The following is a 17,933-nucleotide window of genomic DNA, read 5'->3' as shown; positions in this document are numbered from 1 at the left end:
AATTACTTATACTACACTTTATAGATTTAAAACTCCTATAGTATCACAACAATTAATAGTTTTCCCTTAAGGGCTCATGTTTATAATATTATATTTATTACGTGTATAGAATTTGCATCTATCTAGTTGTAAGATCATAAAAAAGAAGAATGAGAAAATATTATCAACACAAATTCTTAATAAAATGTCTGATTTGAATATGATCATAGGCTATAAAATGTGTGACCCAATTATTAGGAGATTATTTGCGTGATTATTTTGAGTGTTTATTGCCCAGCCTGATGACAAAGGGCTCCACTAGCTTCTGGTAAAACAATTATGCAAATGTTAATTAGCCAATCAAAAAACAATAATGGGACTTTTTTTTTCTCCCCCCCTCCATTTAAAAAAAATATAAATCGAAAATATCTGTAAGCATGCATTACCTTTTGGTGGATAAACAGCGTTCGGATCCCTACACAGGAAAGAGAGAAGAAACAGCGTGATTGGGGGTAAATCATTGCAATAGAGCGGTTTCTTTGTTTAGCCAGCTGTAGGTTACAGCATACACTCGGATGTCATGGGGCTCCCTTGCTCTTTGTCCGATCCCCCCCTCAATGTACACATACACATATACACGCGCGCGCACACACATACACACACGCACGCACGCACGCACCAGAACAAAACAACACGGGGAAATATACGAGCTACACACATGAAAGCTCTTACCGTTTTCAGATGAAGCTTATGGACAGACTGCCGATCAGGAATCAAAGAGGGATGCTCTCTGTCGGGTCCCCGTTGTTGTCCTCTCCGTCCCGTCCTCCTTTCCTCCCCTCTCTGGATGCTCTCCGCTCTTTGTGCCTGCCGTTGCTCTCCCTCTCCGCCTCCTCCTCCTCCTCCTCCTCTTCGGCGTACAGATACTACGGGCTCGGCTGTGGTTTTTAAAAAAGCCCCCGTGTTCCGGTCTGGAGGGTCCGGAGGAGAGTCCTGGAGGAGGTGGTGGTGGTGGTGGTAGCAGGTGCGAGTCCAAATCACAGCTTGACACCTGTCCCGCTGAAATTCTCGACTCTCAAAATCCAAAAGTGGAGCGAGCTAGCTAGTTAGTTTTCACTTTCGCCAAAGCCCACTCTTAATTCCTATTTAATTACGAAGTGATAACAAGCTAACCAACCGCTCAAATTCTTAACGTCCAACTGTTTAAACTTGCTCGGTCTCGTGTAACAGCAGTTTTTAGCCTCGCCGTTTTTGTCCCAACCTGGGGCTATTCTTACTTACTATTCTCGCTATTTTCTATTATCTTGTGGCGTCTCACCCGTCCGACGGCTGGATGTCTTTTCACGTCCGACGCCGGTATCTGCTCTGCTCTCTTTCTCTCCCTCCCCTCCTCCTCGCACCGAAGCGGTTGCTAGCCCGTGACGTAACTCCCAGGGACCGTAGCTAACTGTGTTCGCTTCGGTGAAACGAAAAATGAAGCAAAACAGCTCATTTTCACACTATAACACATTTATATCTCCCTTTGTAAATTTAGCTGATACACGCTCTATGTTTTTATCTTTATTTGAATTTTTAGATCAATTATAAGTGTTTTTTAAACTCGGTTTCCGGGTGAGACTTTGTCGACGTTGCCTGGGCAACGCCGTGCGCGGAGCCGCCTATTGTTCTCGCCGCGAGCCCTGGCCTTGGTGCTGAAACGACGATGCCTCTTGACGTGAAGCCGAAGCGCGCCGCCGATCGACGGGCACGCAGTCACGACTACTACAGCTGTTCACGCCCGAGCCCGAAATCACGCTCACACCCACTCAGAGTAAAATGTGTGACAGAGAGAAGGAGAAATAGCTCGGGGTTGGAGTTGGCCTACTTTACAGCCTGTACTTTGGAAAAAAAGATCCGGCCGACATTGGGCTGAGATGTTAAAAAAAAAAAAAAAAAAAAAAAAGTCAGGCAGCGCAGTTATTCATAAACAAAAAGCTAGATGGTGCGTGTTATCTTTGAGGTGCGTGTGCGTGCCCGGAGAGAGATTGAGTGAAAGGAGAGAGTCATGGGGTTCATGGTAATTTACTCCAAAAGGTCACCATCTGCCTCCCCTGCCTCGTGCCCTCTGTGAGCCAGCATCCCCCGCTACATTCATCCACCATATAGACCTACACCCCACCCTCCCTCCCACACACACACACACACACACACACACACACACACACACACAAGGGGCCTTCTTTAAACAAACCCAGCACCGGTGGAGAGGAGGCACGCAACGCCCGCTGCGCCCCGAGGATGTGATCGGTGTGCAGGCAGCAGGCAGCACGCCACCGGAGCTGTTAAGCCTCCCTGCACGATGGAGGAGAAACGGCGATAACGCACGAAAGAGCAGGAAGAAGAGGGATGCTGAGGAGGGAAAACCTGAACTCTGTTACTCAGCTTTTTTGTAGCCAAAGGAGAGTTTCTTCACCTTTGCTGAAGTTTTAGAGGGGTCCGTATTGTAGGACCACTTGTTTGCAAACTAATTGAAAGATAAAGTGTTTTATAAAACTGGTAAAACTCTATAATAAAGCTACACATTTTAATGTATGAATTAATGACTATAATGAATTCCTGCTGCTCACCATTAACAAATAATCCACCTGCTATGAACTGTCACGTGATTAGTTCACACTGGATCATCAGTTAGGAATGCCTCGTACATTAACTGATATGCATCAAGTTAGCTTGATTTTAGTTAAATAAAAATATATTTATGTGACTGCATCGTCAAACGTGTAAATGTTATCTTCTCACAGCCAGCCTGATAAAGAGAGAGAGGCTGAGCAAATTCATCAGTCTGACTAAATGTAACTGGAAACCAGCTATCTTGGTCGCATATCAGTTGGGTTGTATCCAAAAGTCATACTTGATTAAACGTTAAATGTGTTGAAATTAATTTTCTGGCAATAAATGTACTTAACTGTATCAAAATTGCAAGTAAAAGTAAATGATACATCGATTTACCTACATGTATGTATACACTGTACACTATGGGTTGGCCTATTACCCTCCTGGCTGATTTTCAGATCTGATATTCAGCATTTTTCTATTAATCAGTGTTTTTTCTAATCTGATTACAGACAAAGGAAACTAATCTAAAATAAATTTGGCTTTGATGTAGCATGCGATCTGTAAAGTAACTAGTAACCAAAGTTATCAAGTAGATATAGTGAGTAAAAAGTACAATATGTGACTCCAAAATGTAGTGGAGTCGAAGTATAAAGTAAGAGAAAATAGAAATACTCGAGTAAAGTACAAGTGCCAAAAGTCCAGTACTTAAGTAAATGTACTTAGTTACATTCCATCATTGCATACAAGTTACTGTATGAAGTAAAGTATATTAACTGCTGATCAATTAAGTGAGAAAGAATCACCATAAAGTCATAACTTTGTCATTTGTTAATGGTTGTCAACAGGAATTTATGATGCATCCTGCATTAATCCGAGCAATAAATCATCACGAGTCATGCAGTTCAGCATTACTTAAGTGTATGCTTTGTACCTTTAATATAAAGTGTTACCAGTCTTTATTTATTTTTACATGACAGGTCTGGCCCTCTGTATCCATTAAAATGTCCCCATCATCCAAAAGACAATGTCCTGCCAAACAACCTGAGACATCTCAAGAAACTTCTTGGAAATCCTGGCAGGGCTCTCAGATATAGAATTAAGGACACCCAAGACTAGTATAGTTAAATAGTTGCCTACATTAATCTTTGATTCACTTGCCAAACTAGTATTTCTCCACCAGAATTAGAGAAAAGTGTGGATGCGGCTTTGGAAAATAACATTAACAGGAAAATGTAACTGAGAGACTGACTGAGAATGACTCAAGTATCTCTAAAATCCTGGCTATGACCCTGTCACTTCCAACACCTATCACACTAGGATTATAAATTCTAATTTAAAAAAATTGACATGCTCTTTACACTTTCAAACTCTTCTTCCCTGCTTTCACTTTCTGTGGCCAAAATACTCACACTTCTGCAGCCACTCCTACATTTACACCTCAGGCAGCAGGACATATCTGACCTTTATAAACTTGGCAAAGTTTGCATATTTGTATAGTGCACTGTGGGTTCAGAGTATTTTGCATGATAAACTTGATTTGGAAATGCCGTCTCCGTATCAGACACTAAAACACCACATTTCATATAAAAAATGCTTTATGAAGGACTTCTGATTATTCATGTCATTCAGGTTCAGACTTAATGGTACTATTTTGGACAGGTCACTCTTGAAAAACAGATAATTTATCTTAAAAGACTTCCTGGACAAATAACTACATACAGATGACAAGCTTGTAAGGAAAACCTTGCTTATTCAATGTTTTGACCACAAAAACCAACTCGTCACAATCCAGACTTGGCACCAAATACAGACATTTACCCTTTACACATACCAGTAATGTCTGAGGAAAACTAGGCTTGTTCATTCATGTGTGAGACTCAACAGCGCCATCGTTTGGAGGAAACTGGCATCATCATCCTTATTCACTGGAGAGCAGCAAACACGACACAACTTTTCTGTTGTTTTTCACTTTTATTTAAAAGGAAGCTTCGAGATAATATTTTTTCCACACTGTTTTTTGTTTTTGCACGATAATAAAAAAAAATCGTCCGTGTATCAGTAATAACAATCTCATAAACTCTGGTGGTATCAAAGAAAATTTGCTACAGCTTCTCAAAAACAGAAAATAAATTACATGTTCTTTAGATAATAGATAAATTACTATCCTTTTTTTGTTTTTCATATAAAAAGTAATTTTTACTACAAGGGATTAGAGACAAGAATGACACATTCAAAGCCAGGATCGCAAAACACACAACCATGTACACACACGCACACGAACACACAGACACATGCATGCAAACATACAATAAAGACACTGAATCTCTTGTCAAATGCAAAATACAATAGTTATATGACAGTTAGATGTGAATAAATGCAGTCTACAACAACACTTCTGATAACTCTACTTAGTTATAAAACATAAGTGCCTATTATGTTCAGAGAAATTATAGACATTAAAACATATCTGACAAATATACAGACTCCTCGCCTTTCAGTGGGCGGGGTGTGATGTGTGTGTATTTCTTCTTGGGGGGTGTGTGGAGAAGAAGAACAAGAAGAACAAGAACAAGAAGAACAAGAACAAGAACAAGAACAAGAAGAAGAGAAAGAGAAAAAAAGCGTGAAAAGTACTTACACCCATATACAGAGGTCACCACCTCAGAATGCAAAATATTTACTGTCAGGTCAAAGCAGAACGAGCACATTTGATCCATATCATGAGTTAAACTTTGAACAGACATGAGGTTTCCTAATTCTGGCTTTGCCTACTCTCATAGGACAGATTCATCATCCCCGCACAAGAGGGAAATGATGGATGCAAATAAAATATAGACAGAGATGAGGTGAGAAAACAGGGAGGATACAAAGTTGTTTTTTTAATACCTCAGGATAGTCGTCATGGTGACGTGATCGCTAAAACGTGAAATTAGGTCAACCAGGAGTGAATCATTTCACATTTTCAAACCTGTGCGTCACCACCAAGTTCGTGCTCAAAGGCAATATTCTATATTTTTCCTATTGTGCAGAATCGCATGAAAAGACCAAACCCAGCAGAAAACCCACGGAGCCACAGAACTCCACTATTTCTAAAATACCATTAAAAACACACAAATGAGCTACATTGTCACACTGGATGACATGTTCCTTCATTAAGATGAACATGGGCACTGTAGTTTACGATCCTGGTGTCATAACTGATGTGTGTCAGTCCACAGCTGAAAATAGTCCCTTACAAAAATGCACTATTTTTTATTCTTTGAGTAACATTTATCTAAAAACTGCAGTGCCCAGCTGTTAAAGAAAGTTACTGGGTGTTTTTTAACAACATATTTGCCAAAAATTAAACAAAACACACAAAGTTAAACAAAGTTAAAGATGAATTTGACTGAGGATTATTTTACCCCAAATTTTCTATAGAAATCACAGTAATAACATAATCATGAATTCTTAAGGCCTCGATAATTGTGACAGCCCTAATCAACAGACAGACTAACACATAGTTATTTTGGTCTTTTCATGTGATTTGTTGACAACAAGAAAAGTACAGAACAGCATCAGTCCTATCACTTCATAATTTCTTTTTTAAAACTGTTATTAAGTGAGCAGCATCGTCTTTCGTTCAGTAAGAACATACACCCCCAATTCTAAAAAAGTTGCGACGCTGTGTAAAACATAAAATGCAATAATTTGCTAACATTCTGTGTTTACCGACAACGGTTTTACAACACTCTTTTCCCAGTCTTTTGTTGGCCCTGTCCCGACTCAGATTCAGAATAAGTATACGTATATTTACAAACATTAATGAAATTGATGAGTTAAAACATTAAAAATATTGTCTTTGTACTGTTTTCAACTGAGAATATGTCAAAAAAGGATGAGCAGATTATCATATTCTGTTTTATTTATGTTTTACACTGCGTCTCAACTTATTTAAAAACCAGGGTTGTAACTGCAGCAATTTTCACACCTTAACTGTGGTATTTCTACCAGCTCTCTTTAAAAGACTTCTATGTATATATAAAACGTTTGACTCTATGTCTAATATCCTTCTGGTCTGAGAAGAATCTCACATCTTCCCGCTCTGATATATTTGGTCACTTACTGCCATACTAACACCAGCACCTTTGGTTCAGCTGTCCAAATACTGAACTTTAAATAAGAGGACACTATTTTTGGCAAACAGAAAAAAAAAGACATACAATATGTTAATGAAATCCTTCTAGCTTAGTTGGGTTGTATCTGCCTCTGCAGTGTACAGAAACACAGTAGACCTATTCCAGTAGATCTTTAGCACACACAGTACTACATTATACACAGTTTATCTAGCACACATGGTAATTATTTGTTGAGCACATTCCTTTTCATAATTAGTGGTATGCATGTCTGATTACATCTGTTTTTTAAGATCCTGTACATTAGACAGAATCTTAAGAAAAAAAAGTCTAAATCTGCTGTTGAAACACAGCTGTGTCCTCCGTGCGCACCTTCCATTACAATCTCTCAGCCACAGAAAAGAGTTGAAATCATCGCAAATGCATCACTCAGCCCTGCGTGACACATGCGTGTGAACCTGTTAAAGCTGATGCACAGTAAACAGATGCAAGCTCAGTGGAATATGTGGTTCTAAAAGACAATATAAAACAGTATACAGAGAACTGGAAGAAGGAACCGGCTGCTTTCACAGTGTTTTACCTGAAGAATCAGGAGAAAATAACTAAATGTTTTCTGCAGGGATTATGTCGTCTCTGGGCTGTCCTCTTCAACAGACTCGTCATCAGCACCTTTGACCTAATCCTCCACTTCTTGCACACATGGGCTGTCTGTGATTTTGTGCTGGTCAGTGCCTCTTAGCACGCTGAGCACTCTGGGTACACGAGGCACAACAGGCACTCTTGTAGTAGGAGTAGACGCACAGCCTGGCCTGAACCACCATCACACAGTTGTGACGTTTGTCCCGGCAGTTTTCATCTGTGGACAGGGACAAAGCGTAGGAGAGAGAGGTTGGCATGGGGAAACACTGAGACACACATGAGTCCATTGTCATATAGACACACACACTAACCTGTGACTTGTGGACTGCAGGGTATTATGTTGCAGATTTGCTCCTGTTCAGGTTTGGGGCTCAAATCACATTCATGGCTGTGCTTTTTGTCTGGCGTCAGACACCGTACCTCTCTCATTTGTAAGCCTTTTCCACAAGAGCGCGAGCACTGAGAACAAAGAAAGAGGGTGTGTAAAAAACATGGTTTTAAGTTAAAGTTGTCCTGACCTTTTCTCTTTTAACCATTTCACTCTCAGCTCCCCCTCGTCTCTCACCGCGCTCCACTCCGTTGTGAACCACTGTGGCTCACACTCTCCCATCTCACACTCCTGGACCGCAGCAGGCTTGTCCAGATGTGCACACTCAGTGGCCGGCACGACAGTGAAATCATTCCCCGTCTTCTGGACACAAATGATGTCTCGTCGCTGAGTTCCGTTCCCACATTGGACATTACACTGAAAAAAATACGGAAACAGGAGTTACATTATCTGTTCATAAAACTACTTAATCTATGGCCTCATTTCCACGACTGTACGGCTTGGCTCCACTTGATTTGCTTCGAACTGTTCGTTTTTGGTTTTCCACTGGCAAATATTGTGGAAAGTACCTAAAATATTTCTTACGTGCCAAACTGGCTGCTAGGCAAATGATGCAAATGCGTGACTCTGTGACGTAGTGTGATGTCACAAAGTCACGGAATTAAAGTGTGGGACTACTGATGAGGCGTTTCAGGAGCAGTGTTTTCTGTCGGAGAGAGGAGCTTCTGTTGGTGCAGACTTTGAACTTTTTAACTTTCAAGATATTTTATTATACATTCACTAGAACATAAAACACTGCTTTACATATTTTAAATAAAAAAAAAATCTCCAGAAGAAATAGGACCACACAAGGACTGAATTAAAGATAAAAATGTCTAGAATTGTAGAAACTAAAATAAAACCATGTATTCCTGTACACTCAGCACTGCATTTATTGAAAATACAATATTTTGGTCATTAACTTTTGTTGGTCATAAAAATCACAATATAAAACAATGTCTTTATATTACAAACTTAAAGGAGAAACATACCAACAAGTGCAAAAACAAAAGAGGTAAAAACACATTCACATCATCTTCATCCCCTCCGTCCTACCTGTGTCCAGGGGCTGCTGTACCAAATGGTTGATGCCACACATGGCCCCTTATTGCAGGCCTTCATCTCTGCCGGTTTATCTCCGACACAGTCCCCTCCTCCTCCGCCCTCCCTGACCCCTCCTCGAGTCAGACACACCACCTCCCTCTTCTGCACCCCGGGGCCACACTGCGCCGAACACTGAGGGATAAAGTGGAAGATCATGTTGAGGATTACTGTTGAGAGCTGTTAAAGTTTCTTACTGTGCTTTGGTGTGTGTGTGTTACTCACAGTGTTGGACCAGTTAGTGAAGTACCAGTTGGTTACACACGGACCCATGTTGCACTCCTCACTCCCCTGTGGGCGAGCACGGGAGCTGCACTCCTTGTCGTTCACGATGTTGCCCTGATCGCTGAGGCAGCGCACACTCCTGGTCCTCCTCCCAACTCCACAGTCTACTGAGCACTGTGAGAAACAAGGATGAGTGTAAACAGATGAAAGAAAAGGTGTGGAAAATAAAGATTGATGGTTGATTATTGGTCTTTTCATATTGTGGGTTGTGCAGCAGTAAAACTATAAGCAGTTATTGGTTGGTTAGGACTGTGTGCTTTTCTTATGAGTCATATCTGTTGTATGTTTTCATTTGCCCAAAATGTGCAACTGATTAACTGAAAAACTCAAATGAACCACAATCCTAAAAATGATTTGTTGTAACTGAGCCCATGGCACAGTGTTTGCAGGGTCTCCAACATGAAAAGGATTAAAATAGTTGTGTGCTAAACTAATGAATGAAATTTAAAATTTATGATTGAGCCATAATTTAATTTAAGTCCTATCCCAAAACTTAAAAGAACTATACTCACAAACATTCTTACTTATTTTAACCGAACTCCACCCACTCGTAAAGTTCCCAGTCACATACTGGTGTTGTTGACCTACCGTGCTCCAGTCAGAGCTGACCTCCCAGTGGGAGCAGAGGCGGAGCTGACACGCCTGTGTGGAGTCTGGTGGGGTGAGGTTAGCACAGCGCTGTGGGTGGACCATGGTGGAGCGGTTCCCAAAGCTCTGCCTGCACTGGAGCTGCCTCTGCTGCACCCCGGGGCCACAAGACACGCTGCACTCCGACCACTGACTGGCTTCCCAGCTGAGAGAGAGACGGACATGACAATACAAGATCACAGGTTTCCAGATATACGACTAGTTCAATAACATGCCATGTGTCAGCTCACTACAAATCATGTATGCATGCACTGACGCTTACGTCAACCATCAACCAAAAATGATGGTTTCTGTAAGAATGTTGTGGTACCTCCCTGCCAGCCACTGGTTTCCATTCAAAATAATAAGCTTGCATAGTGTTTTCATCACCCTCTTCTTTGAGCATGGCACAAATTAAAGGCAATCTAAACAATTTAGCTACACTTTTTCTATTATTCAGTCGAGCTGGTGACCCATGTACCAGATTCCTTAGCAGCAGCTCGGGTTTGAATCTGTCTTCCCCCACTCTCTCTCCCCTGTTTCTGTCACCCTCTAAGCTATTATCAGTGACATAATGCCAATTTGTTTACGGTAGAAATCAAGAATAAAGCAGGCTGCCACACTTATTTGCATCGGACACAAATAAAAACTATTCTCACCACACTGGTAGATTGAATCATAAAAAAAAGGTTGAAGCTTCACTTTAGAGTGATATATGCTGTATCCAACAGCTCAACTTTGTGAATGACATAATAATTGAATATTATAGATATCATTTTAAGTAGTTTTTACAGGATATCTGGAAAAAACATTTCAAATACTAAACATTGTTCAACATTGAGTATTTTATAGTTTTAACAGACTCAAAAGAGAGACAAAAATGACTTGATGAGGAGATTTTGCAGTGCTGTGAATTATCAGCTATGAAAATTGCACTTTCTGAAAGTCTACATAATGTGTATCTCTACAAACTGTGTGTTTTCTCACAATGGTGGGCAGGGATGTATGTTACAATGCTCCTCCTCAGGGACAGGTTTGGCTGCAGAGTCACATTTCCTCTCAGGGACTTCCTCGTCTGTATGGCGGTCGATACAGAGAATGACTCTGGACTGAGAGCCTGCAGAGAGAGAGAAGGTGATGGATATGCAGAAGGAGAGAGACGTCAGCTCCATGTTCTTGTACTTGCACCTACCGACCAGAGGAGGGAGGCATCACATCATCCAAAGTGAGCGAGCATCATTTTGTATATCTAATTTCAGTTAATTAATACATTGACACATATGTGAGAATCTACAGGGCTCTTCAGAATCTAACCTTTGCCACAGGAAGCAGAACACTCAGTGAGTTCGCCTTTTCTCCACACAAATGGTGGCTGAGTGTCCGGTGGCAGGTCAGTGCGAGGGGGGATCCGAGCATTCCTGTTCGGTGCAGAGCCTCGAGGACGCGACCTCTCAGGTGTCCATCGGTCCGAGGAGGGAGGAGAAAACACAGAGGAGGAGGAGGAGGAAGAGGGGAAGGAAGGAAGCGAAACAGGAGGAGGAGCAGGAGGAGGGTCTTCTACTGAGACGGTGAGAGGACCTGTGAGAGAAGAAAAAAATAGATGGGACATGAGGACAAATTAGAGAGGACAGGAGAGGTGGGGGAGAGAGGCGAAGATTGGGAAACACATGAGGAGGGGGAGGAGGAGAAAAGTGTGATACAGAGGGAGGAAAGAGGCGAAATGTTGAAATATTGAGAATAAGAGGAAGGCAGTGAGTCAGAGGCTAATGATGTCACCATGAGGTCAGGGTCTCATGACAGCGAACATGTGGAGCAGATAGCCTCCCATCTAGGTCATACGCAAACACACAAACACACTTGGACAATAATCCCTCCCACTTGGCCCACAACCACACCCATCCGAGTCCATAAACACGTCAATCATTCTCTAAGGACATGGGCTGCACAAGTGTTTCCCTGAGTAATTTGGAAAGAATGAATCTTGGTGGTGCACATGACTGTCAACAGCCCCATGTTTCTGTAATGCTACTGCATTAAACATGCAGAAAACACAGCTGCCGAACACAAGAAGGAGAAGTTGGAGCGTAATGGACGTACTGCGAAGGGGTGCCCTCACTGGCTCTCGCTCCCTCTGCCTCTCTCTGGGTGCCTCTCTGAGTGTCTCCCATTCTCGGTCCGTCAGCCTCTCCCTCTCTGCCTCCTTCTTCTCCACAGGGACATAAAACTCATAGTCGATGCCTGGGTTCTCCTTGTGGAAAATGATCTGCAGAGCAAAATAGGGCGAGAGAAGAGACAGAATTAGAGGTGAAAGGAAGCCAACGACACATAAAACAGTCAAGCTGTGAAAAAAATCGAGGAAACCGATTACCTCAAAATTACTAAGTAAAATAGACTAATAATTTTAAGTTCTTAAAACTTTATAGCTCGTACAACTTAAATTTAATAGTATACGTCACTTGGTAATTCTGAAGTAATTGGTTTCCTGACTTTCTTAAAGTGGCGTAAACTTATAAAACATTTATAGTGCATGCAGCCACATCTCCAATAACTAAGGTCCAAAAGTCAAAATGTTTTTGATTAAGAAAGATGTAAAAATTTCCAAAATTCACATCATTTTTTAATCTAAAGAAATATTCTGCTTCAATCACATTTGTTGGCATTTAACCTTTTAAAAATTACCCCTGTGATCGAAAAACTGCTGTCCTGCATGACTCACACAAAGGGCAAGCTCCTGTACTAAGAAGGTTATTACATTTATTCAACCGCAATAAAAAAAAAACTCTATTTTAGCTCTAATAAATTAAATTACTGAGATCATATTGTGGTTGTTGTAGATGTGGTTGTTTGGCTCCATCGAAACATCTTCACTTTCAAAACAACAACAACTGCAGAAAGATGTCAAAGAAATTGTCGCTTTGGAAGCACTTTAAAATTAATGATGAAGAAACACTACATTCAAACTGAGGATTCTTTCAGGGTGCTGATGGTATAAATATAATGACACAAAGCTTTATCCAAAAACCTCAACAGAAGCTTTGAATGTTAAAAAACAGCTTCCCTACGGATCCCTGTAGATAAATGCACGTCTCCTTTCCTTCACAGGGAGGTCAGAGGTCAGGATGAGCTAAAAGCAACCACTATGGTCCTGGCAGGGAATCAGTGTCATGCTCGAGGAGGCCTCAGCAGGGTGTATGCTTGTCATTATGTGACTGCCCCCCTCACTACGAAACCCTGCCGCCTTTCTTTCAAGACTTAACATAGTCAAGGTCATCTAAACTTAATCAGCTGGAGTCCCATGGCAACAAGGTTCTGATCTGCTATTTTTTGCCAGAGACGGTAATGTAATACAACTCAATCTGTTGATGCAACGCTTTGGTCCAATGTGAATTATCTCGATAACACGGTGTGGTCACCCACTGGTTTATGGGCCACCATTTTGAAGCCTTGAGTCTCATTCATTGTTTTTTGGAGCCATAAGTAATCATATTTGATTTCCTTTAATTGCCCCCCGGGGACAAATAAAGTTTTTTGAATTGAATTGAATACACCATGGTATAGACTAGTCAATCACAAGGTAGCCATAAATAAAATGTCTATTGAGGTCAGTTCACGACAATGTCGCAATTAAAGCGATACACACAGCCCTCTGTGAAAACACAAAATGTCGTTTTTACACTTTAGTTTTGGTGCGGTGGGCAGTTTTTGTTACCTTCTGACAGAGTGAGACTAGAAGCTCCCCCCTTGTTTTCAGTCTTTAGCCCCATAAGACAAAATTACTGTTTACTTGGGCCTCCTCTCTGTTTATTTACTCTCATTACAAAGAATCTGTAAACAGTTGAAATTCATGTTTTTTGAGCTTGATGAAAAAAAAAAATCAACAAATACTAGGCTTCTGTATTGTTTGTATTCCAGCCATGTGTGACGAAGACTGTTTCCATCACTGCAGATATGAAACGGGGACAAGTTTGGTTGGAAAGTGATAGCTAAGCTAAGCTCACTCAAGATACGGACCGTTAACTGTTCCCAGTTGGAGTCCGGTCTGGAGTTCCACTCATCTCACTACTGCCTGTCTGTAATAAAGCCATAAAAATGCCCCACATCTACCTTGCAATGAGCGTTTGGCTTTATCTGACCTTTCCCCTCGCCCACACTGATGTGATAATGAGATAAAGTAGGTGAATACTGGGTGTAGCAAGGGGTGTAACTTGTGCTGTAGCTTAGCCAGACAAGCTGAGACGTCCGACGTACAACTCATACAACACTTCTGATGTGGCTTTTTCGTCGTTCTTCTCTGTGGCACCACCCACAGGCAGATAGCCGACTCCTTCTAGTCTTCATCGCCATCAAAACATTTCTTTCCCCGTGCGTAATGAGCATTACAGCCTCACAGTGCTCCTGGCGAGGTTATAGAGTTTAAGTCTTTTTATGTCTTATTTTAAAATCCCATTAAGCCCTAAAAATGCAGGTGATCCCAGAGGAGACCAAACTCCGACCTTGGTGGTTGCTTGCTATTTTTACCCCCTCCTGCACAGTAGCTTCTGGATGCAACGCTGCAGATGACTCTTCTTCTTTAATAAGATCTTAGCCTGAGGTTAGAGTTGTTATTATAAAGCCCTGGATAGTCTGATGTGGCTCAGGCTAAGCTTTAGTGTAGCTGTTTTTATCCCTCCATAATGCCAAAATAATGCTGCCTATCTGGAGGATATTGACACAGAGCAGGAGAGCATCGCCTCAGGCTTAGGACAATGTTACAGAGATGTGAAAGACTGTGTGTATACATGTGTGTCTATACATTAGTCTACGATTCTTATCATTAACTTAATTTTGCCATGCCATGGTTCATGTTTGCTTACAGGGTTAGAATAAATGCCTTCCTGTGGTTCTGTACTTACATATAGCTGCAGCTGCGTGGTGGTGGGTCCTGGAGCTCTGAGGGACTCGCCTCTCTCTTCCTCCCCCTCCGCCTGAGCTCTAGGTCGGGTGTAGGTGAAAGTGGTCCCTCCTGCCTGGTAGTCCCCTGGAGGGTCCACAGCCCAACGACCGTTCACCACTGAAGCCCCGGTGCCACTCCTCATGGCTGGAGGAGGAATTGAGCAAAGTTTGAGTCTTCTTCTTGTTTAGTCTACATTGTGGGGAATTCTTAGGAAACCCCCATGAGCTTAAACACACTTTCAGACAGACAAACACAGACTTTAGAGTGCTGTCTCGCTACCAAATGGGGGGCCTGTGAGAGAAAACCTGCACACGTACACACTTCACTGATTCCTTATGGGCTCTAATACAATGCTGGCTTAATCTGCTTGAAGTCTTTGAGGCCACAAAAATTTACAATCTTAGTCCAAGCCAGCACACACAGTGCCAAATCTCATTCCCAAATCTGCAATTCCCTCGCCAATGTCTTACTTTTACTAAAGCTGCAACCAGTATTATTATTCAAGGACTGTTAAAGGATAAGTTCACCCCAAACTTCAGTCCATATCTACTGAAGTTTTGTAGTCCACAAAACCTGTTCGAGCTTCACAGCAAAACAGTGTTGCAACATTGTCCTAAACAACTGAAATAGATGGGGACTTGTTTTATAATGTAAAAAGGCAACTGAAAAATAAACACAAAATGCTTTAAAGCCAAAATCTTCACTGTAGCTGCTAAGCTAAAACCGTTAGCGTCCACCCTGTCTGGAGTGGGTAAGCTCCACCACGCACTGAGGGTGTAAATAACATTTTTTTAATCTGCATGAAAAGGTAATGACTACATTTTCATTTTTGGGTGAAATTATCCTTTAAACTGTAAATGTGTGTGTCCATGTGCTCGATTTTGTGTTTATTAGGTCTTACCCAGGTAATTCGGGCTGGCACGTCTCTCCGTGATGTTAATGAAAGTAGCTCCGGCCGGGATGTCCAGGATCTTGTGGTAACCAAGGGGAACGGTGACATTTTGGAAGTTTCCCGTCACCTTTCGACAGGAGCTGTCCCGCCCACCACACACCCCACACTTGTCAATCACGGAGCCGGAGCCCAGTACCCCATCGCAACCCTCAGTCTGGCAGGGGAAGAAGGGGAAAAGATGTGAGTGATGGGTCAGACAATGAGGGGAAAGAAAGTGGAACAAGAGAGATGTGGGAGGAGGGGAGGGGACAGGGCAGAGAATGGCTAATTCCAATCTTGTTGACATTTCATAGACATTGCCAGTGTTTATTTCAACGTTGTTTGTGTAAATTGGTAACTGTTGCTGGCCAGATTCCTGCTCGAGAGGCAAAATCAGAAAGCCAGAGTGCAAATGAGGAAAAAGAAGGAAAGAAACAGACAAAAGAGGCCCAGAGTAGGGTGATAAAAAAATCTGGAGAAACTCTGAATCTGAATGCCAGGCTTAAATCAGCCTCCAGACGTGAGACTAAGGGCCAGTTCTGGACTTTGTCAACCTCCGGCCAGACAGGAAGGCCTCAGTCACTTGAAGCTAAAATCTCACACCCGGGCATTTAAATGCACTCACCAGACACTGTCCTTCTACACACACGTCATTTGAGCTGACGTTGACGCAGGGGGTCCCGTCTCTGACACGCTCGGCTTGACGAACGTAGAAACGATAGCCAGCAGGTCTGCAGGTCAGCTCGCACTGCTTGTCTGCACCAACTGCAACATACAGAGGATACAAGGGTTACTGCACAACATATATGTCTGTCTTAAGTGTGTGGCTGGGAGATCTCCTGTATGTAGTTTTTTGTGCATCTGCCTGGCTTGGAGAAGTACCATCTGGGCGTTGAACGTCTTTCCATGTGGTCAGGAAACTGAGGCAGGGCCATGTAACCCCTGACAGTCACACAGCACCAGAGTGATTACCTATTTCCCCCCGCTGCTCACATGTACGAGCACACTCTCTGCTCCACCCTCCCAGGGGATACAGAAGAGAGGCGTAAAAGCTTGAGGACGGTTTGATTTATGGGAGAAACCCAACGGGCGCACACAGCAGGGAGAGATGTACTTCCTTCTCTGAAGGAGGAATCAGAGAAAGAAAAGACAGCTTCAGGGTAAAGGAGGAAATTAAAGCCCTTCAGTTCCGAGAGAATAAGCTGACAAATAGATGAGCAGAAAATACAAACGGTCTCACAAGGGAATAGGAGTCAGGTACAAGTAAAACATGTGGAGAAAGTTAGAGGAGTATGTCTATGTGGTGAAATACAGGTTTAAAGGAGTAGTTCAACATTTCCTTCAATGAAAAGATAACTGATAGTTACACTATGTGACCTCTCACTTCTAAAACCATACATTTAAATTTTTTGTTTATGTAAAAATACACAATGTGTTATATAGTGAGTTTTCGAGATGTTGGTAGGTGTATTTTTGAACTACGGACAGAGACAGGCTAGCTGTTTCCCTGTGTTTCCAGTGTCTATGCTAAGCTAAGCTTACCGCGTCCTACCTCCAGCTTTGTACTTAAAGGTGAATTATGCAGTTTGGGGGTGAAATTCAAACTAAGAATTCTAATATTTCAAATATTAATGAGGTAATAATACAAACTCAGAAATATGTGTCTTTTCCATACAGAATAAACAGGTAAGAAAGGCGGCAGGGTCCGCCAAATATAAACAAAGTAAAACAGCATGAAATTGTGTTGTCCTTTGCCTTTGTCCGTCAGTCATTAAGTCTGTTTTACAGGTCCTGTGGAGTCCTACTGCATATGTGACAAAAGTTGAAGTATAAGGCCTTTGTGGCTCCAGAGGAAGCTGTGTAAAAGCTAATAATTTACCTCAAGTGATGTCACTTGAGTCAGAATCTCTACAACTATGACTTTCAAATTGACAAAAATATGGAGCTGTGGAGTTAGAAAGAAATGAGATTACCAGACCTCTGTAGCCTTGATGTCTAATTGAGGGTGATGGCTACTAGCATAACGCACCTGAATCTCTGTCTACTGGTCAATGCTAGATAGTAGAGTGGGGGTTTCTGGCACAACCAAGGGAAGGGAGAAGGTCTGAAGAGGTCAAAAAGCTCCAGCAACACTAGTAGTGTAGAGAACAACTTTATTAGACTGACGTGTTTTGGCTTGTAGCCTTCATCAGGGTCATCCACAAGCCGAAACGTGTTGGTCTAATAAAGTTGTTCTATATACTACAAGTGCTGCTGAAGCTGTTTGACCTCTTTAGACTTTAAGACTCTTATGAGATTTGTACGCATTGCTTCTTTATTGTGGAAAACTAATAATGTTTAATAATTTGACAAAGCTGTGGT

At 41.9% G+C, this 17,933-nt stretch overlaps 1 protein-coding gene across 1 annotated transcript in view; it reads right to left on the bottom strand.

Moving 5' to 3' along the window:
- Positions 1-4,525: 4,525 nt before the first annotated feature.
- adamtsl4 (ADAMTS-like 4) overlaps positions 4,526-17,933 on the bottom strand; it is a 40,979-nt gene continuing 27,571 nt past the window's right edge. Inside the window, exons 6-17 of the mRNA XM_073484928.1 lie at positions 16,198-16,337; positions 15,543-15,747; positions 14,601-14,785; positions 11,806-11,971; positions 11,023-11,286; positions 10,696-10,825; positions 9,670-9,874; positions 9,022-9,195; positions 8,752-8,931; positions 7,894-8,073; positions 7,640-7,787; positions 4,526-7,545 (exon numbers count right to left, since the gene is read on the bottom strand). Of these exons, the coding sequence (XP_073341029.1) occupies positions 7,415-7,545; positions 7,640-7,787; positions 7,894-8,073; positions 8,752-8,931; positions 9,022-9,195; positions 9,670-9,874; positions 10,696-10,825; positions 11,023-11,286; positions 11,806-11,971; positions 14,601-14,785; positions 15,543-15,747; positions 16,198-16,337 (2,108 nt within the window). The 3' untranslated portion in view covers positions 4,526-7,414. The remainder of the gene's footprint in view (positions 7,546-7,639; positions 7,788-7,893; positions 8,074-8,751; positions 8,932-9,021; positions 9,196-9,669; positions 9,875-10,695; positions 10,826-11,022; positions 11,287-11,805; positions 11,972-14,600; positions 14,786-15,542; positions 15,748-16,197; positions 16,338-17,933) is intronic.

This window comes from Pagrus major, chromosome 17 (assembly GCF_040436345.1).
Source record: "Pagrus major chromosome 17, Pma_NU_1.0".
In the NCBI taxonomy this organism is placed as follows: Eukaryota; Metazoa; Chordata; class Actinopteri; order Spariformes; family Sparidae; genus Pagrus; species Pagrus major.
Note: the sequence above shows the minus strand (reverse complement) of the source record. Positions and strands in the feature narration are given on the sequence as shown.